This window comes from Fistularia commersonii, chromosome 1 (assembly GCF_037954325.1).
Source record: "Fistularia commersonii isolate RoL2024-O1a breed Wild chromosome 1, RoL_Fcom_v1.0, whole genome shotgun sequence".
Classification (NCBI taxonomy): Eukaryota; Metazoa; Chordata; class Actinopteri; order Syngnathiformes; family Fistulariidae; genus Fistularia; species Fistularia commersonii.
The window spans coordinates 28721512-28742596 of NC_141284.1; the positions used below are offsets into that span (position 1 = coordinate 28721512).

The 21085-nt window shown below is 48.5% G+C and overlaps 1 protein-coding gene across 4 annotated transcripts in view; it reads left to right on the forward strand.

The window, feature by feature from the left end:
• The first annotated feature begins 1451 nt into the window (after positions 1 to 1451).
• The window catches only part of smoc1 (SPARC related modular calcium binding 1), a 63732-nt gene continuing 44098 nt past the window's right edge, over positions 1452 to 21085 (forward strand). For all 4 annotated transcript variants that reach the window (XM_086159052.1, XM_086159043.1, XM_086159071.1 and 1 more), the window contains exon 1: positions 1452 to 1962. In XM_086159052.1, coding sequence (XP_086015178.1) covers positions 1876 to 1962 — 87 coding nt within the window. In that variant the 5' untranslated portion in view covers positions 1452 to 1875. The remainder of the gene's footprint in view (positions 1963 to 21085) is intronic.

The following is a 21085-nucleotide window of genomic DNA, read 5'->3' on the forward strand; positions in this document are numbered from 1 at the left end:
ATGGCCCTTTTCAGCTCTTAAAAAGCGGGAGAGCCGAAAACCCAAGGGTTGGACACCCGCGCTTCGCCGACTCCCATCACTTCATGAACGGTGATTATCGGGACGATCGATCTCTTCCAGGTGCTTTAAGGCGGAGGATCTTCGTAAAAATGTCAAGGACGGCGACGCGACGCCTTCGGTGGGAAACGACCGTTTTGAAAATGCCGAGTTTTTACACCAAAATTCTCCGTCGCACCCGTTTTTTTCCAAACCAAAATGGAAACGAAGCGAATCGAAACATTTTAGTCGACATGAATTTATTTCAACAGTTTTCTGGTTCCACTTCCTGTCCTTGTAAAAATGTCACAATATGATTTATTGATGAATACAAAGATAGAATAAAAAAAGCCTGCTTTGCAGGGAATTTAGCCAAATAGATTAAAAAAAGTCAAGTAAATACAAATGCTTTATTTTCAAGTCCGTTAAACCAGAAACCGATGGTGCAGTTTGGAATAATTATTATTATTTTCTAAACTAAACATCCCGGGGATATTCGGCCGAAAAGTACTTTTAATGATCGAACGCGGTTTATTTCATAAACGTTTACAAACTTTCCCATTCTATACATTCCATATTTATATAGATATAATCATAAAATAAATTCAACCAGGTGTCATCCATCTATCTATCTATCTATCTATCTATCTATCTATCTATCTATCTATCTATCTATCTATCTATCTATCTATCTATCTATCTATCTATCTATCTATCTATCTATCTATCTATCTATCTATCTATCTATCTATCTATCTATCTATCTATCTATCCTGTGAGTTAGTGAGCGCTCAGGTTGGTCTTGTGTGTTTTTCTAATCGCTAAATTAAGACGAAAAAGTCGACAAACAAAAGCCAGAAGTTGTTGTTGGTTCATTGTGTCGTATTTTACTTAAATATCCGCGTGTCATAAACTTCGATCCAGTTGCCGCCGAAGACTCACGACGACTAACTTCAACCCGCCGCTCACCAAGTAACCGATTCAACCGCAACCTTTTGTCGGTTTAGATTCGTGGTTCCTTTAGTAAATGGCGGAGAAGATGGAGCGGAGCGACAAGATGGCCTCAAAACACAGACGGCCAACGCAAGAAAGTCCAGAGCCGCCGTTCCTCCTCAGGAGACCGCAGATGTTCCACGGCTCGCCGCGGCGGAGGGGACGAAGCCGGACGTGGCGAGCTCCGGGGCCCGAAGAACCGGAGAAGAACCGGAGAAGAACCGGTCCGGTCGTCACGGAGGAGGACGCAGGAGTCCGGAAGGAGCGCCGAGGACCATCCAGGACCAGGAGGACCGGGAGGAAGGCGGTCCTCCACCACCTGCAGGAGACCCCTTTCCTGCAAGGAGGAACCCGGCTCTCTCCCGGTCACACGCACACGCCCGTGCACGTCGGATCGCGCACAGGACTCGGAGCTGTCAATCAGGCGAGTGGGCGTGGCCTCGGCGGCCGCGTCCCTCCTTTTGGCGTCTTAAATGAAGCGGCGATGGACTTTTGCGCGCAGCTCCAGCCGCGGCAGCCGCGATCACCGGCCGCCGCCGCCCGCGGGACCAGCAGGAGAACCGTACATTTAATTAAAAAGAATTAAAAAAGAAAAAGAAGAAGAAGAAGACGAGAGGCAGAAACGTCACGGCTCGTCTTCGCCCACCATGTGACCGGACGCCGGACGCAGGAAAGTCACTCTTTTTGACGGATTTTTTTTTTTTTTTTTTTGAATTCTTTTTCTTTGTTTTTAATCTCCCCGTTACCCCGGTCCGCTCCCCGGTCCCCGGTCCCCGGTCCCCGGTCCCCGCCTCCGCGTGGACCTGTTGATCGCCCCCGGAGAAGCGGCCCCGCCGACGCGCAGGGATGTGGACACCCACGATCCTCCTCCTCGCCGTCGGTCACTTCCTGTGTTACCTGCCGCGGGCCTGCGCGCAGAAACCCGCGTCACGGGTGAGTGTGTGTGTGTGTGTGTGTGTGTGTGTGTGTGTGTTGGAGTGGGGTTGTAAATTCGTCAACCCTTATCAAATCTGATTCGCCATCAACCGGATTGTTTATCCGCTCTGCTGCAGGTTCTTTACAACCACCTAATATCTGCTTTGCAAGCTTATAAAATACCACATTTTCAAGTCAAAATCCACGCAAACGCCTCGCGTGAAGCTCTACGTCACGGTAAAAGTAACTTTGGGGATGTTTGAGGTGAAAATCACTCATTTGCTCCCCAACGGCAGCTGGCTTTGTGAAAATGTCAGGCAGTTTTGTCAGAAAGGATTTAAAAAGCTAAAGGGAATTTGTTGTTGATGTTCCGGCGTGGCGGCCAGTGACCTCATCGGGGGTCATCGACCAATCACAGGACGGGATTTTTATCAGTATTTTTTAAAACATTATTGTCGATGCATTTGAAGTTTGTGCACGTCGGCAGCCGGCTGGGCTGAAAGGTAGTTTCATCAATTCAAGACGAGCTCCACCAGCCACCTGCCACACTGTCCGAAAGGCTTCTCTCACACACACACACACACACACACACACATGTGAAAATCGTAATCATGAATGGAATGTGGCGAAACGTGGAGGGAAGAAAATGAGAAAAGAAATAAATAACATTAAAAATCAGCCTGTGCCCTCAGGTGGGGAAAACCAGGATGGACAGGAGTGGAAGGAGGAGCTCGTTGGTTTTCAAGAGTTTCTCAGTGATTGTTATATAATTTACGGCCGCTGTTCCCAAGAGCGCTGGCCGGCTCCCACGCGTCCCCTCTTTTTATGGGTGCGACGTCGAGCGGACAAACTGAAGGTGCGAGGGAAGCCGCCGACGGGCCGACGTGACCCAGCGCTTGTTTTTATTTTGGAGGTTTTTGGCGTCTTCGCATGATGTGACGTTAGATTGAAAGCAGCCGCGAGTGATTTCGGCCACTCTTGTTTGGAAAAGCATGCAGCTTTCTGGCCCTTGTTTCTTAGCAGAGAGGGAACCAAAAAAGGGGAAGGTGGATTCGGGCCGATGATGCCTATTGTTTATCTGACTCTATAAATAGGAAAATAATCCCTAAGATTAATTGTACAATACGGAAAAAGGACGTAAACATGCTGGAAAAATGAGTTGTTGTCGTGTCCGACAACTTTCATTCACGCATCCATTCATTGTGCGCTCGCTTCATCGCAATCTGATTCACAAAAGCTTTGAACCCTTCGGAGCAGCTGACGCACCCAATAATTCAGGAGTCGCAAGAAGACTCCCTGGAATCCTCGGTGCCCCCCCGCCGTGAGGCAGGAGACCCGCGTGCCTCACTTCGTGGCTCTTGGCAGCCGTTTTCTGATCGCTCAGCACAAGAAACTAGTAACACACATGCAGTTGTTGACAAAAAAACACTGCACATTGGAAACGTAGTTCATCTAGCGAACGTGTTTTAACATTTGAACGGCGACATACAGAGAGAAAGCAAGATGCGTCGATCTACGCTGAGGCTCAACAGTCGGCAGCCTCACCGCACGTCTCGTCTCGGTTTTTAAACGGTAAATGCGCAGACCCCTCCATTTTGAATAATACCGGTGAAGTGAATGTAAATAGCCGCTAGATAGAAGCATTTCACTCTTTTTTTTCCCCTTTTACATTTATTTATTTCCAAGATTGGCAAGTGAGGCACGGCCTCTCCTGCCTCCCCTGACTGTGGACACGCAACTCTCACAGGGCCTCCGATAATCCTGCTGCGTCTTTCAGGAAAAACCCAAGAAACTTGCAAATTTGAAATGGAAAGCCCTCCTCGTGTGGGAGTCGAACCAGTGACCTTCTTCTGGCGAGGCGGAGGCGCCAAAAAGAGAGGCTTAAAAAAAAAAGATGTTTGTCGCCCATGAGGCTGCCCCCTAGTGGTCGGTTTGCTTGGGCGCCATGTTTCGGATCGGCTCACCCATATTTTATCACATTTGAGGGGAAAAAATCCTGACAGCGTGATTTATGATTCGAGCGGAGACCTCTCTGTTGCCGTTTTCGATTTAAAGGTACGGGAGAGGAAATCTGTCAGAGAGAAGAAAGATGACGAAGATTTAAAGACGGATCGTATCGAAATCATCCCGCGGGAACGTCAGCCCTGCTTTGCCTTTAAATATTTATCGAGCGAACGGCCGGAGCCAGTGTTTTCTAGGTTTGGTGGCCCAGCGGGTTCACTCTTTCCTTCCAGAGGATCGTCAACGGCTAGAAAAAACACAGAGCGCGTCGTGGGAGCTTTTTAATTCGACTCCGATTCTGAGATACCGAAAGCGGAAGCGTCAAATCATGTTGGGTTTTGATGATACTCACGCGTCCGTCCACCGTGCATCGCTGGCCGGCGATAACGCCGCAGATGTTTTTTTTCACCGCACCGTTTCTCCGCTTAGCCTTTATGGGGAGGAAAAAAAACAAAAAAAAACATTGAAAATAATAAGGTCATACTTTGGCATGGCCGCGCTCTGAGAGGAGAAGTCATGAAATACAAACTTTTTGGATTAACTTTGTCCTGACTTTTTGGTTCAGCAGCAGTTTCTGATTAGGCGCTGGAAGGAGGGGGAGCGGGTTAAACACTAAAAACAGTTATTGGTGATGAAGCTTTTGGCTCGGGCCGGCCTCCGCTCGTACGGCGGTTTGATTTCGTGAAGGGATTCGACCGTTCACGTGACTTTTCTCGACCGAGGTCCGCAAACGGCTTCTACTCTCTTTGAAATACGGCGGCGGCGATCTTCCGTGAAGTCCTGCGACGATCTATAAATCGAACTCAACAATCTTGACGCCCTGGAAAAAGAAAAAGCGACGTGAGTGATCTTCACATCTGGCAAATTTTCTGGTGGATTTTCCCGTTTTCTGCAATAGATGTTCTGGCCGCTTGGCTGACGGACAGCAAGGGAAAGCAGACAAAGAAAAAGCGCAGAAGGATGTGATCTGGCGTTTATTTTTTGACGTGTTTTTTTAACGTATGATCGGACGGCGGGGAGTTATTGATATCGCATTCCCAGGACGTGAGCAGTTGCGGAGACGCGTGTTGGTTTAGCCCGGAGATTAAACGATCGCGGACCTCGTGAGGTCCCACCGCTGAACTCAAAGTGCACCTCGCGCGACGGTAAAAGTGCAAAAGGGTCGACAAATATCAGCGTTGGCTGCCTGGTCGTTCGCCCCTCCATCCAGACCTTTCCACATGAGGGACGGGATCCGTCGGGAGGAATCTTTAAAAATCCGTAAAATCTGTCCGTTTCGCGGCGAGAAGGTCCTCGGTTCGATTCCGGCTGGGAGTTTCCACGTCACCGGCAAACCAAAAACAGCATAGATAACGAATGAATACATAACTGTACGCATTAGCGATAGCGAGCTGTATTTTTAGCGAGTTTAAAGATGTACATCATACCGGTCTGGTCACAAGGCGGATGCTAACGCTACCTGCTAACGTTGGAGTCGTTGCCAGTCGTAGGCGTCTTGGCGTCGGCGCCGGTCGGTCCTGTCCAGACATTCGGCTCGGCCGCTGTCGTTTGTCGTCGTGGTGATTCGGCCGTTTCATATCGCTGAAACGAGCTAACGATCCGTGGCGCGGGAGCCGGCTAGCTAGATGCCACTTGGGGGGGAAAGAAAAGCTTCCGTTAATGGGAAACATCTTTCCGCAGGTGGTATTTTGCTGAGAATATTTCCAACGCACTGATGCGCAAACCCACAAAATGAATATTCCCCCAAATTCCCCGCTATTTCTTCCAGACAAATATTCACGTCGGGCGCAAAGAGGATTCCAATCCAGTCGGCTCCTGGCGCCGTTCGCCGTGCGTCGACAACATTTTGGTCGAAAGGAAGGGTTTTTGAGAGAGTTCAGTTCATACCCAAGTCTCACCGTGACCTCAGACTGAGCTCTTAGACACCAGCCGCTCCACGGAAACCCAAAAAAGTACAGACAGGCTATTTGTAACCCAAGTCTTCAACACCAGGACTCCCGAGGTCACCGGGAGATAGAAAGAGCCGGATGGAAAGCGGAGGATCGTCCAGCTTTGTGACGACAAACGCTCGGGAGATGAGTTTAACATTCACTTTGAGACAGGGAGTATGATGAGTTATGGAGGGAAGGATTTGCCAATTTGCCTTTTAAACTGCTTTCCACCTCTTAATCATGTTACAGTCGGATACAGTCGTTTGTAGATAAGCTAATTTTCTTTTTTGGAGACGTCGACATTCGCGGTCTTCGGGAACTCGGGGCGAACTTCTCATCTCCTGCCAACATCGGGTCAAACTAGCGAGTCCAATCCGATGGGCCCGACCCGAATGTCATGCGGTCACGTGGTTTGTTTTTTCGCCGCGCTGGCCGGCGTGTCGGAAATCCATCACGTACGAGGACGTTTGAATGGAAACCATCTATTCTTTGAAGGCCGAGAAAGAAGGAGGTAGAATATTCAGTTTCATCACGAGCGCTGACGTTCCAGGAGGTCGAAAACGCTTTGCTCCACGATGGCACGAGCCGGCGGCAGAGATTGTTTTGCGATATATAAAAGCAAAGGTATGTGAACCGTACCTAAATACGTGAGCAGAAACCAGGACGTCGATCAAAAAGGGGAAAAATACCCCCCGAAAAACCCAACAACAAGTACAAGTCGGAACACTCGGAAGTTCTGCACGTGGAAAGAGTTCGGGATCAAAATGTTTTCCTCGTTATGGACAAGATTTCTGATCCTAGAGGGTTCCTTCTTGTTCCTGCTCGCTATGTCATATTTGGGTCGTAGCGAAGGGGGTGGATTATCTGCCCGAGTCGGCTTGAGATTCGTCCCGGGGGTCGGTTTTGTGCTCATTTTGTTCTTAATCATTTGGAGGCTGGACTGAAACCTGGTTTGAGTGAAGCACCATTCGCTAACCTCATATTTATTTTGGTGAAAATGGTCACGTTCCGCCGCAAGTCCTGGCAACCGTTCTGCGACGAAGAGCCCGAACCTCTCGGGAGTTTAAGTCGCGGCTCCTTCCACCTCTCAGCTCTTCACCAGAGAGCCTGATTGAGCAGCAGCCCTGCAGGAGGATGGCTTTCAGCTGGAGTGAGTGCACACCTGTAGATCATCAAGCCTCATCAGACTGAGGATAAGAGGATTTCGTTGCCAGCGTTAGTCTACAGTGGTTACCCCTGCCAGTGTCCTGGGCTTAGCAAGGCTTCAGCTGTCTCTGCTGACCGGCTTCAGAAGGCTCCTCTTCCTTCCAGCCTCAGCAAAACCCGTCTACCCTCCGCAGACTCCATGCCCCAACTCTGCTTGAGTTCAGGATTCACTTGAAGCTCCTCTGAGCTTCCTCCGCATGGACTCTTTCTCTCAGATTCCGTTCATCTCTTCCTGGCGGATCTTCATCTCCACAGTAAGAGCTAATATCTTATTGTTCCAAAGTCCAGAAACCTACGTCTCCAGTTCTTGAGACTTTTGTGACTCCAGAAACCCGGACCTGGTACAGGCATCCGTCTGTGCCTTTGTGAATAAATGCATTTGTGTCACGTACTTGCTTAAACGTGGCGCTCCCTGGTTCTGTCCAAGAAAGTAGTTCATAATTATGATGCTCTGCAAAAAAAAGTATCTGGTCCTGGCTCAGGAGTTCTACCGGTCACCAAGACCTCGCCTTGGAGAAGAAGCTAAAACGACTCCAGGAATTGGTCTTAGTAGCGCTTGTGCATGAACACCTGGTCTGGTTCCTGTAGGAACTGCTGAAGTTTCTCCAGTGAGAAAGCGGCATCTGGTCTTCTGGGCTTGATGTTCCAACAGGAAGGTGCAGCTCAGGGTTCGAGGTGTTTGAGGCGCTGGCTTCGGTCGCCGGCGTCTCCACTGGAAGTCGCTCTGGATAAACGTGTCTTCCAAACGACTGTATTCTAAAGGAATACGAACAATCAAGCACTCCATGATCATCCCTCTGATTCACGTTCACGGCTGAATTGCTTCTCGCTGCTTCATAGGAGAAGTTGGGCTTTGGACAGATTAGGTTGGATGTTCACCAATGGTGATGAAAGATCCTCTGACGAGTGTTGGCCAAAGCAAGAACAACACATCTGAGAATGGACTCAACCAACTGAGTTGGTCCAGACTTCTACCCCTCCAGATGTCCTGCAGCTATCATGAGGGCTTCAGATAACCCCAGCTGATGCTGGGTGACAGTTGATGTACGCCATGGACGGGTCGGCAGTTACTCAAGAGGCCGGCTCTTGAACCGCACCCGTTTCAGATTCTTGGAACGTTGGACGAAGCCGGGCTCATCTTCCAGACAGCTTGGAGCATTGGTGGTCCTCAGCAGAAGGTGAGATGTGATGAACAGCCCTGGCAGCTTCCAAATGTCCATCAAACACGGTTTTCTTGGCAGACGCCGCACGCTTTTGTTGTTAGCGTCCCATGCTATCGTTCCTTCATCCTAGAAACGCTCAAAGGGGTTTGTTACGGTCCGAAGCCTGGTTTCCACCCCTGAGGCGGGAACAAGCCGGAGCGCCCGGACAGAAGCCAGGACGTTGGCTTACACCGGGGGTCTCCTGCTCGCGGGCCTCGGAACAATATTTTGTGGCCCCTGCCTGAAATCAAATACGATGCAGGACAACTGAGAAGACACAACGGGGGCTTAGTGTTGCTGAAATTGCATTTCATGAATCTCGGGTTGTTCGTCATGAATTTCTTTCAAAGGAACGGCTCATTATATAAAGGTTCTTATAATTACCGGTTCTCCTTTGCACTGAAGCAAAAGGAAATATTTGGACTTAATGTAGTTGTGCTATGATTTTACCGGTCCGGCCCCCTTGACATCAAATAGGCCGAACCAAAATGACTTCGACACCCTCGGCTTAAACTTTTCCGTGGTTGCTTAAACCCTTGTTTTGAACAAAACGGGTTTGGCTTCAGAAGGTTTGTTCCGGTTTTATTCCTTCCGGCATCTGCTCATGACATCGGCCTCGGACGGATTATCAAGAGCGACCCGATTAAACACGTTCGATCTCTAAAACCCGCGGCGTCCGACGCGCGAACTCCTCAGGCAAACCCCGCTGACTTTTGGATTTCGGGTTTTAAGACGTGGGATTCGCTCTCGTTGACTCGACGCCAAAGCTGTGCGGAGGCGGTGATTGACGGCCGGCCGCCCGCAACGACATTTATACTCCAATAAACGTCTTAACCGAGGTGGTATAGAAATGCATAACGACGTCAAAAAAAAAAAAAAAACCTGAACATGATGCTGAAGTCTTTAGAATAAATCTAAATCCCTTTAACATCAACAGAGGAATGTTGTTGGAGACGACTCGCGTCCAAAACACACAGGCCTCTCCGGACGAGACACCTGGACTCGACTGGTGTTTGACAGGTCGCTGACAGACGCCTCCGCGGGCGACGCCGCCAAACTCCCAACACATGTCGACGCCGTCCGGCGGTCGCGGTATTTTCACGCTCAATTTCACGGCGTTCTAATCAGCCTAATGAAAGGCAGGCCGGGTCCGGACTCGGACGTTTCTGCCGCGAAACCGTCGGCGCGTCACGCAAGGCTTCCCTTCCCGGCGCTTTTATGAGCTGCCTTTCTAAGATAAGAAACTTTACCGATCCCCATAGGGGAAATTCTTTTGTAACAGTTAAATCTCAGTAAATATAGACCGGCAATTAGAAAGAGCAAAAGACATCCAAAGTAGAAAGCGGAGAAAACAACAGCAGGGATAAGAACGGATTGGGGGGAGGAAGGGTGAAAACTGACAACCGGAACTAAACGACAACATGCTAATGTTGTCGTTTATTTCTAATGCTAACGTCATTTAGCTCCAGTGCTAATAGCGATGACGAGAATAAAGTAAACAAAAATAGACGGGATGTGAGTGGGTCGAGACCAACAAGGACAAGAAAGATGGAGTCAGGGCTCGACATGGGAACGGTGGAGGTGGTGGAAGCGGTGCAGATCCACCTCGCGATGGCGCGATGGTGCGTCTGTAGCGTTGGTTCCTGCACCAGGTTGGGACGAATTTTAGGCCGGAGGAGCCGTGGCTGGCGGCGCCGGGGTCCGGAAGCTTCTCGGTGGGAACCCGTTTGCAGGCACCGACTCGGCGTGGGAGAAACGCTGCCCTCGGAAGGACTTCCAACTCTCCGTAATCCCCTCGCAAATGATCTGGATGCGAGAAATGCTTCCTCTTCCGCATCAAGCCGGGTCAGCAGATTAGCTCTCGCTCCCACCGCAGGTTTAATCATTGCCTTTGATTTCCACAAGTGTGTGTGTGTGTGTGTGTGTGTGTGTGGTCCAAGTATGCAATCTACTGTATTGTATGTGGCAACTACACACACACAAGCTTTGTGGGTACAGTGGAGGCATCTGACTGTTCTGGGGCCAGGATGTAGCGTTAGTGACAAACGGGGGAACATTTTTAATCGGATTTAGAGTCATTTCCGAAATGGAAGACCCCCCCCTTCCTCCCTCCGCTCCCCCCGACAACTCATGACCACAAAAGAACAGTATTTTGTCAAAAAAATAAAAATGAATCCAGGAAATCCGGTCTTTGGAGCCGCTGTCTGAAGTTCTTCGGCGACCCGCCACTCAAAGCGCCGCGCATGTATGACTGCGGCACCACGTGCAGCGGTGTGTGTGTGTGTGTGTGTGTGTGTGTGTGTGTGTGTGTGTGTTACACAACCCCGAGGTCGTTTCTGTCTCCCAGGAGCCGCCGCGACGACCAAAGTCCGAGCTTGCGGGTTGTTTTTCGGGGTTAGCAGCGTCCTCTTCTGTTCTGCAATCACAGTTTCCAATGAAAATACATTAACATTCGTGAAAAAGGTCCGAGCTCCGTCAGCCAATCAGAGCTCAAGTCCAGCTCGGATGGCAGATTCAACTTTTAGTTTCGATCCGGATGAAGGTAGTTGTTGCAGTTGTTGGCTTGGTGCTGCCTGCGAGGAGCCCAGAACCCCTGAAACGAGACCAAAGAAAAACTCTCGCTTTACAACAACCAGCTTTGTCTTTCCTTTAAGGTCTTTTCAAGCCAGGTCAAATGATCGGCCGGGGCTTTATTGTCCGCAGTCTCCACTTCCTTCCAACCACCTGACCCCCCCAAACATCCATCAGACCGCCGCAGAACCGGGTTCGAACCGGGTTGGCGTCCGTCCGTGTGGAAGATCCGATCAGAAACCGCCTCTTTATTCTAACACAAATGCAAACATTGAATTCTGTTTTCGGCTTTTCCCCTCAGGGGTCGCCACAGCCAATCCGCCTTCTTGGGCCTCCGGTAGCCCGGTTTCCATTGGTTCCTCGTAGGTCGTCGGTACCAATGGGGGTCCTTGTTAACCCGGACCTCGACCGATCCGGTCTGATCTGGTTATTATGATGGCTTCGCATGTTTGTTTTTGGCAAAAGTTTTACGCCCTTCCTGACGCAACCCTTCGCATGAATCCGTGTTGGAACCCCGAGTGGTTCGGCGACATCTTTTCCGACTCGGCTGGTCTCAGAAATCGGCCGTCGCTCTCGATAAACGGCCGAGACGGCGTTTCCTGGTTTGTCAGTTATTGTGTTGGCGTGTGAGATTTTATCAAATGCTTTCTGTAAAATCTATAAAACTTGTAAAAGGATGAATTATTGACCTCGAGGAGCCTTGAAGAAACCAAACAAACAACCTCCGAGCAGCCGGGACCGTTTAAATAATAATAATAATAATGCTGATAATAATATAACAAATCGGATTATAGCGCAGGGGTTATTAACCGCAGATATTTATTCAATAAATAAGAGTCATTACAAATCAATGCCAGGGTGCTTGCCTTCGGCAATGTGGGATCTAATTTTGCAAATATATTAACCCTACAAATCCCCAGCCGGTTCAAGGGTTTTTATTCATTATATTTTATTTTTTCACTCCAGTAAAATCTTGACTCATTTTTCCTTCCATTTTAAAGCCCCATATTTAGTGGAACAAAAAGGATGAGAAAACACACGTTAAAAAAAAAAAAAAAGTGTTTTTTCACTTATAACCCGGTCATAAAGCAATAATGGCGCAAAAAAAAAAAAAAAAAAAAAAAGTTGATTTTCTTTTAACAAAAATTTATACATGAAGGGAGATTAAAGTACACGGCATCTTTTCCAAGGGAGTGAACTTTTACCCTTTTTACTGCCTCTATAAACTAGACATTTTCAACTCTTTAACAGTTTTTATTTTTTCTTTTACGTTCTGCAGGCATCCGTCCAAGCCGGGCCTCGGCCAAGCCGGCGTTTTCCTCCCCGAATTTAATTTGAAACCAGACACGCAGTATGAAGCGACGGCCACGAAATTATCACAATCTCAAGCCCCCCGATTCTGATTTTTATTTTTACATTTTTTTTTTCTGCTTCCCCCCCCGACAGACACGGTGCATGATTCATTCAAGGACAGCTGGAAAGTTGAAAAATCTGACTATACTTAGTGTTTTTACAGCTTCGGGTGATTTTTAAATGCTATAATTATGGTGATTTTTATATTTTTTTTTTGAAAGGAAAGTTGCCTGTGGCGTTTGGGATTCTGAGAAAAACTCTTTGTGAATTTATTTTTCAGGTTGAAAAGGTTTTATATTGTGTTTCAGCTTCACGCCGAAGCACGAGAAAAGAAATCCTCGCCTTCGGAGGAGCTGACGTCATCCGCGGCTCGCTTTTATTTACTTCTATTGTTACGTTTCACGCAAACCCTCCGCCTCCCGCCGATAAAACCATTGTTTCTTCACATCAGTGCGCTCCTTCTCCTCCATCTCCATCTCGGGTGGCGCCGGAAGCCGCTCCCTGCCCGCCACGGCTAAAAGGCCATTGTGCAAACGCTGTGATTTCACTTATTTTATAAGAGGTGGCAAGAAAGCGTGGTGTGTGTGTGTGTGTGTGTGTGTGTGTGTGTGTGAGGTGCTCATTGTTTCCTACTCAAGACATCCACACTGCACCTTTGTGCCGCCGCCCTCGGCTCATCTTTCGCTCAGACCTTCGGCTGCAGAGGAGGGCAGCAGGTCCTCGCCGCGCTGACGCCCTAAAAACGCGGCTTTACGGTTTGTGGGCGGAGCTTCTGGCGGCGGGAAAACGCCATTTTTACGGACTCGAGTCTGGATGAGTCCCTCGCAAAGAGAACCGAATCATTTGAGTCAGCGGGCCGGAGTTTTCTGTTTCTCTACGAAATAAATTCTGCGTTAAAAATTCATTTGACGAAGAACTAAAAGTGCAACATTAGAATAAAACAAGAATGTAGTCGTGCGAATTGACCTCGGCTGTTGTGCAAAGTTAAGAATAAGAACAACTTTATTTATCCTGAAGGAAATTGTTGTGCCAGAGTTTCAAGGAAAACATAACAATAATAATAATAGTATGAAATTTTATAAACAGTATAAAAAAAAAAAGGGGGGGAAATGAGAAATACAAATAAAACTATTAAGTGTCAAAGTCACAAATTGAGGCTGTATAGTGTCTTAAGTACGAAGATTTTGAGATTCCCTGCGGCTGAAGGGAGAGGAATTAAAAAGTCTGATAGCCTCAGGTAGGAAAGACCTCCTGTGGTGTTCAGTGGAGCTACAATCATGCCGACATGCAGGAAAATATTTTCCCGTATTTTCACGACCACAAGGCGCAGCGTAATAAAAGGTGCAGTCTCAGTTATGTGTGCCATTACTGTATTTAACTCACATATAAGGCGCGCCTGATTATAAGGCGCGGGTTTTATATATAATCCACGCCCCCTTTAACGTTCTCATGGTGTCCTCTACTACGTCCGCCTTACAACAACAACACACACACACAAGCATACAAGTCTGCGTATTTAGAAACAGAGCGGGAGCAAAACTGAGTTTGGTATTCACATTGTTTTACCGGTAATCGTCATCAATCGAACCCATGGAAGTCCTCATCCTCTGTTTCTGATTTGATTTAAATCTCCATCAAACATGCCATGTCACTTTCTTTACTGTCAGTCAGTTTCCTCGGAAATGATGCCGGCTTTTGCGAAAGCTCAAACAACAGCGCCGGCAGACACGTTAGCCCGAGCGTCTACAATCCATTCGCAAGTTGTGGCGTAACTCGCCTGGCGCTGCCTTCCACTCTTAGTGAAACTGTGGTCTCCAAGAAGACCTTATGTACCCCGTTGTGCGTCTCGCTACCGTGCTGGTCCACTTCTTCTGCACAAGGCGACTGACCGGGATGCCGAAAGTGAGCGGCACCTCGTCCATGTTGGTGACGTGATATGTGTTTGTCGATGTTTTCAGAGTTGTTAAAACAACGATGTTCTGCATAACGCACATACCTGTTCTTTTATATACAATCAACACACACACTTCCCCCTATAACGTTCACATGGTGTCTCTTCTACGTCTGCCTTACAACAACACACACAAGGCGCACTGCACTATAAGGCGCACTGCACTATAAGGCGCACTGCACTATAGGACACGCTGGACATTTTGAAGAAAATCTTAGACTTTAATCCGCACCTTATGGTTGTGAAAATACTGTATGTATAAATACTGTATGACATTTTTGGGACAAATCAGCGGATGAGTGGTTTTGTGAGTGATTCGTTTTTTTTTTGCGTCACCGCTTCCCCGTGAGTCGTGCTTTCCGTGAGTCGTTCTTTTCGCGAGAGGACAAGGCTACTCACCGACTCGCTGTTTTTGGGAGTCTCTCTTTCCGGGTAGAGGCGAGAGGTGATGAACTGCTCACAAGTTGTTGAACGAGTTAATAGAGATGAGGATTGGTGACTCACGAGTCAGTAAGGTGACTCAAGTCACAAACGGTTTGTTAAAGATCGGCGCCACACGACCGCCCAGCGGGTCTACAGCTATTTCTTATTGAATCCAGATAACGCCGGCGTCAACTTCATTCAATGCTCTTTTCTGGTAGAAAAAAATAGAAGGAACCGCCATTGGAGACCGACCAACCTGTGACCGCCTCCGAACGTCCAAACGCTGAAGTGACATTGAAAATGACACTTGGAGCGTTTGGAAGTCCAGATGTGATGCTAAAATAAACAGGAGACCAACCAGCGCCTGCTAGCTCAATCACCTTCCTGCCTTGACGAGAACTTGACTTATTGTCAGTGATGGAACCCGGCAGGCCTGGAGATGGTGAGTGACAAATGGGACGAGAGCGGAATGACTTTTGGGAGTGTTTTGGCGTAACCATGGCAACACTTACCGGCAAGACGGAGAAAAAAAAACAAGAAGGAATTCCCGTTGTGATGCATCAGGAGTGGATTCGGCGCCGGTCTGACCATCTGAACGTCCTGACGCGTCTCCGGCGGCACGAGGCGGGGTGACTTCGGGATGGTCGCCATGGTAACAAAGCCCTTTTGGACGTAGCGCTTTGTGGTTTTGTGCTCGTTGATACGCAGGAGTTGTACACATCCCGTAATTTCATCCAACCGCTCGGTTTTGGACATCGCTGAGATGACCCCGCTGCCGCTTTGACACCTTCCTTTTTTGACATTTAGGGAGTAGAAATGCTGAGAAGAAGCCAGAGATGAAGATGTTGAGGTTCTCTTTGGGAGTCACCAGGATGGACAGGATCAGGAATGAGTCCATCAGAGGGACGACACATGGGAGATGTTCTGGAGAGAAGGTCAGAGAAGCCAGATGGAGATGGTTGGGTCATGGACAGAGGAGGAAGAGTGACTATATCGGTAGACGGATGCTGGAATTGGAGGTCTAAAAGAGGAGACTTATGGAGGTCGTGAAAGAGGATCTGAAGGTAGTTGGAGTAAGAGAGGAGGATCCAGAGAACGGGATTAGATGGAGAAGGTGGATTTATCATGGAGACCCCTGAACAACAACGAATTCCTCCTAAAAGTAGTCGTGCAGCGGCGACGTGACGCTTTTAGCCGCTTGTGATGTTTTTGCTCGTTTCTTGAGGCACTTTATTTGAAAATCCTTCTTCCGTCTCAATTAAAAAACACAACAACAAAAGACCTCTGACCTTGAACTGAACCTTGTTCAGCTCTCGTTTCACCCTCTCGGGCCCCGGAGCCCGTGGGTGGGACGGCGTGACCAAGAAATAACCACCACGCGGGAGTCGCGCTAGTTTATTTCCACTTAAGCGGACAATGCTGTCTCCGAATCTGTTATTTAATGCTTTATTATGACAGCAGCCGTGTGTGTGTGTGTGTGTGTGTGTGGAAGAAATGTGTCACACACTTTAACCGACGGTTTACATTTTGGTTCTTGCCTTTTTTTTTTTTTTTTCATATTCCAAAAATATCTAAACGGTGCTGTTATTTCGCGGAAACACACACACTTTGTTTGCTAAATTAGGCCAAAAAAAGAGTGAGCTTTCCAACCCCCTCGTCTCGCTCTTTCAGCGCCGGATGATTTAGTTGAAGCGCCGCCTTCCCTCCTGCGCCTCGGAGCCGAGGCCCCCGCGTTAAACTGTCCGCCCGCTTTGTTATATCGGCAAAACCGGGCAGGACGTTCCCTTGGCGTCCTCCGAAGGCTCAGATTTACGGCTCGGCGTCCAGGGCCGGGTTACATCACGGCTCGCCGGACGGAGGCTCGGAATCGTTACTTTAGAAATGTGGTTTCGGGGTCGAGGCGCGTCGCCTTTTTCGTCCGATCGGATGAGTCCGATCTCCCGGTTTGCGCGTCGGAGCGACGGCCGAACTTTTTGAAATGGCAGGTTTTTACCCAACTTTTTTTTTTTCCCCACAAACTGCAAATCACGTGTGTTTTCATTCGTTCGGTCGATCATCATCGACCCGATCGCGCTCCCCGACCTTGGACCGCTTCAGAAAGGAAAGCGGGATCTCCAAGCTGCGAGGTGGACGCATCGGATGTTAAGATTTAGCGACAAAACCGAAAGGATCGTCGGAAAATTTCCCGCGAAAATCAGGGGGAAACAAACCGGTCGAGAAATCGCGTGAATGTTAGCAACCGCTACAACGTAGCATTCGGGGCGATGACGCCGAAGACGGGCGTGCAAACCAAGTAATAAACCAAGTTCGTTTGGAAATCGTTTGGAAATCACATGTGATTAAATTCTCAGAGCGACACAGTTTCCAACGCAGCTGTTTCATTTTCGAATTCGAAAAGCCGGGCCTTGAAAAGCAATAAGGAGGAAATAACCCAAATCACGGATTCATTTTGATTGGACCTCGGTGATATTAGCGAATCCAGCTGGCTGGCTTTCCAACGTCTTTGTAAAAAAGGAGTTTTCAATTGATTTAAATTTTTTTTTAATGATTTTTTTATTATCGTCCTGAGCGTCGGCGCCGGCTGATAGCACGTTGTGGCGTCTGCGAGGTGAACAACCCCCACCTGGACCGTAAAGAGAAGTCGTTTCTGAACCCGGTCTTGTTTTTTTTTTCCCCCTCGCACCTCCAAAGTGCCTGCGTTCAAAAAAAAAAAGTCAAGTTTTTGTTACTGTTTTCCAAAAACCCCCTAGATTGTGACACTTGGAAGGATATTTCAGGCTCTCAGGGGTTCATCGATCGGGACTCGAAAAATTTGACGCGCAGCAGAATCTGTCACTTCGCATGATGCTAATTATATAGCATCTAAGTGTGTTTCTTAAGGGCCGTCACGTCATTTTTGTTTTTTTTTTCGCACTGGAACACACCTCGCCCGTTGGCCTCGCCGCTTCCACCGGAGACTTTGGAATAAATTAGTCGTGTCGCTGCCCTCGACCGCCGCAGACTTTAGAACTGAGTCAGACGGTTCGCTCGGCTCGGGGATCCAGACATGACCCGACGTCACTTCACCGAAAGGGTGGAAACAGCTGCGCTGAAAAAATAATAGATAAATAAAAAAAAACAACACAAATCCACCGTTTAAAAAAACAAAACGGAACAATCCAAAGTGTCAAAAGCGGACCTTCATCTCTGGGAGCACATAAACAATGGGATGGATACGTTACATGCCTCGGGATTCCTCGGAATCGGAAGGTGATCGCCGTCGGCGTGTTAAAAAAAAAAAAACAACCGACGAAACGTCCTAAAAAACAAGATGTGTGATTTGACGGCTGATTCCAAAGCCGAAGCGGCTCCAGGGAGGAGATCCGGGAAGCTCCGAACTGTAACCCTCTCAGGCCGGTGAGTCAAAATTTGATTAAAACCGACGTTTCTAATCTTAAGCGTCGTCTCGCTCTCATAGTTCCAGCGTGAGTCGTTCACCAAAAATAAACAAAATGAAAATCACTGAGCGAGCAGGACGTTCAGCGAGAAAGAATGTAGCCGTTATTTGTGAGAACACTTGAAAATAGGCTACGTGCTACGCCGGTTAGCACTTAGCCGCACAGTAAGAAGGTCTCCGGTTAGATCCGGGTTCTCCGCTTTCCTCCCGCAGCCCAAAAACCTGCAGCAGGAGGTTCATGTGAAAGCCCACATCGGCCAGACCTGTGAACCACTTACCGGTTGTACGTCTCTAGATGTCCACCTTCGGCCAATCGCGATCGGACCTTCGAGCCAGAGTGCAGGACAAGCGGCGTAGACGATGAATGACTCTTGAAATAATCGCGATTGTTGCTCGGGGCCTGTAACCTTCAAGTAACGCTCATCATTCATGCGTTATCTTTGGCTTTTGGTGTTTTAAAAGGTACAAGTCATGCAGAGAGCAAAGTCCATGAACATACAGCAGGGTTGGGCTTTTACGCATAGAGAGGAGGCGCCATCTAGAAGGACACGGCCCATCAGTCAGGAGATACTACTTGGTTTTTCGAAGGATCCTTCGTCCTTGATGGAGCGCCTCCTTCGAGGCTGAGGACCTGCTATGTCTTCGGCCTCTCGGTCTCCCCTCTCCGAATGGAGACGTGGGGTCAGATGATAAACGTGGTTTTCCTGCAGAACAGTGAAGCTACAGGGTTACCTAAAATATTTCCACTCCACCTGCACTCGGGGTGGCAGTGTTGCCGGACCTGCCGTCGGGCGAGAGACCCGGTTTCCTCGGTCACCAGGTCACCGGTCCGTCGCTCGGTCCCGAGCGAAGACGTACGACCGCTCGCTCTCTTTGTTACGCCTGCAGGCAATTTGGGGTCTCCGATTAACCTCGTGTCCGGTTTCGGTTGTGGGAGGAAACCGGAGGACCTGAAAGGAAATAGTTCCGTGTTTCTATACGTGCAGACTTCATCCGGTCCTATCGGAGCTCTGATTGGTTCCCGCCAGCCGGAGTGCAGGATGAGTCGTAGCAACAAATGAATGACTCCTGAAATAATGGCCACTGCGACTTGAGCTTGTATCGCTTCATACACAACTTGAAGATTTTCCTGGTGTTTTTGTGTAGAACTCTCTGGAAAACATGTCTTATCGCAGTGGTCCCCAACTCTTTCTTGGTACAAGTGATAGTTTGTTTTTTTCCCATTCGATCTTCTGAATCTTATTTTGCGAAATGACTGTTTCCATCATGAGATTGTAGAGAGACGACGCAAGTCGGTCGACTCGAACGAAACACCGTTCTTACTAGATTTTCTGGACTATTGAGCGCACTTGAATATAAGCCGCAACGGCTAAAAGTACAGAAATAAATCCGTGTACATTGAATTGTCTACAAGCCGCTGGTTTTAAATGCATACCGGGAACATCCGCAACTACGTACCGGAAATGCTTCGATCCGAGCAGCGGCTGTAACACGTCCGATGGAAAAGATGAATCATAAGACAAGGAAAGTCCATCCGTCCATTTTCTATCGCCGCCGATCGCTACCTTGGTCTTCCTTCCGCGCGCTAAAACCGATTAAAGTCGTCCTCTTCGGTTTTGGGATCGAACGGCCTCAGAATTTCACCGTCCTTTCATGGGTCCGAAGTGACGGGGAGAAATGTTTTGGCGTCGTGAAGCTCGCCAGGCCGAAGAAACACAATCGATCAGTAGCATCGCTGTTTAAGCGCGCAGAGGGTAAAAAGTAGAGGCTTATAGTCCGGAAATGACGGTATGTCTCAATAAGATCTGTACCAGAGGGAGCGGGGGGTCATTTTAGTCCAGAACTAAATTAGGACTTGAAGTTCTTTTGATCGAAAATGCATCAGATTCCTTCCGAGGTTCCCGGTTCCCGCCGTCGATGCGTCCCGGGAACACATTACCTGTTCAGGAACCGGGATGATAACATTCCAGGGATTTCAGGGCCTCATTAGTGCAGCTCAAAGCTCAGGCGGCGCCTCAGGACCGCCTCGGCTTTCACCGGGACGTCCAGATAGCCAGACGAAAGCCTTTTTTTTTTTTCTTAAACCAGACGCTATTGTACATTTCCATCGATCGGCGAGAGCCGTCGCTTCCAGGAAAGAGTGTCGTTTTTTATTTGGAGCAGCGGGAGAGGGATTCGGACGGAAAAGTCAAAGAGCTGAAAGACGCGAGGACGGATCGGATCGGACCTCTTGAACGACAGCCATCGAAGGAACGCGAGGACTGACTGAGACCACGAAAAAAAAAACAATTCGCCCTCCGGTTCATCTTATTTTTAGAGGCGCATTACTTGTAAACTTGTGCAGATTCATTAGTATATGAGATCCAGTTGTAGCTGATTCATGACATCAGCAGTTCTGGCTTTGGTACCATCTACGCTTTCAGGTCTGTCTGATTGCTCCTTACGTGTTCGGACTAAATCTGTGTCCCGGCAACCGTTTTGATGTTATCCAAAATAAAGGATGTGTGTGTGTGTGTGTGTGTTACTGCAAATAGGCGAAGCAGGGACAATGATAAAGAAGAGAAATGTTCGATAAGGGGTTTAAAAAAGGAAGGATGGAATCCGTGGGCTTTTCTTGGGAGCGCTCCCTCCCCTCCAGGACTTTTGGCCCTTTAGCATTTTTTTTTTTTCTGCCCTTATAGAGTCGTTTCGCCGCACGACATTACTCACCTCCAGAAACGTTACATTTCCATTTGTCTTTTCGAAGCATTTAATCGTCGCTAACAAATCAAGTTCGCCTCTGGTGGTTCCAGCTGAAACCGTTTCAGCGGGAGTTGGCAAAAACCCGCCGCTCGGCCCGGCTCGGATTCTTGGGCCGCTCGACCGCTTTCTTCTCCTCGCAAAACTCACAGCTCCGTCGTCCTGGCGAAGCTCCTCTCCCCTCCCCGAAATAATTTAGACCAAAATATATACGAGGCCGCGGCGAAGCCAGGAGCCGTTACCGCTGTCAGAGGGAAGGCCGTCGTCCAACGGCGGAGTAGAAACCGCTCCGATGGATCGGGGCGAAGATGTGAGCCGAGGCACAAAA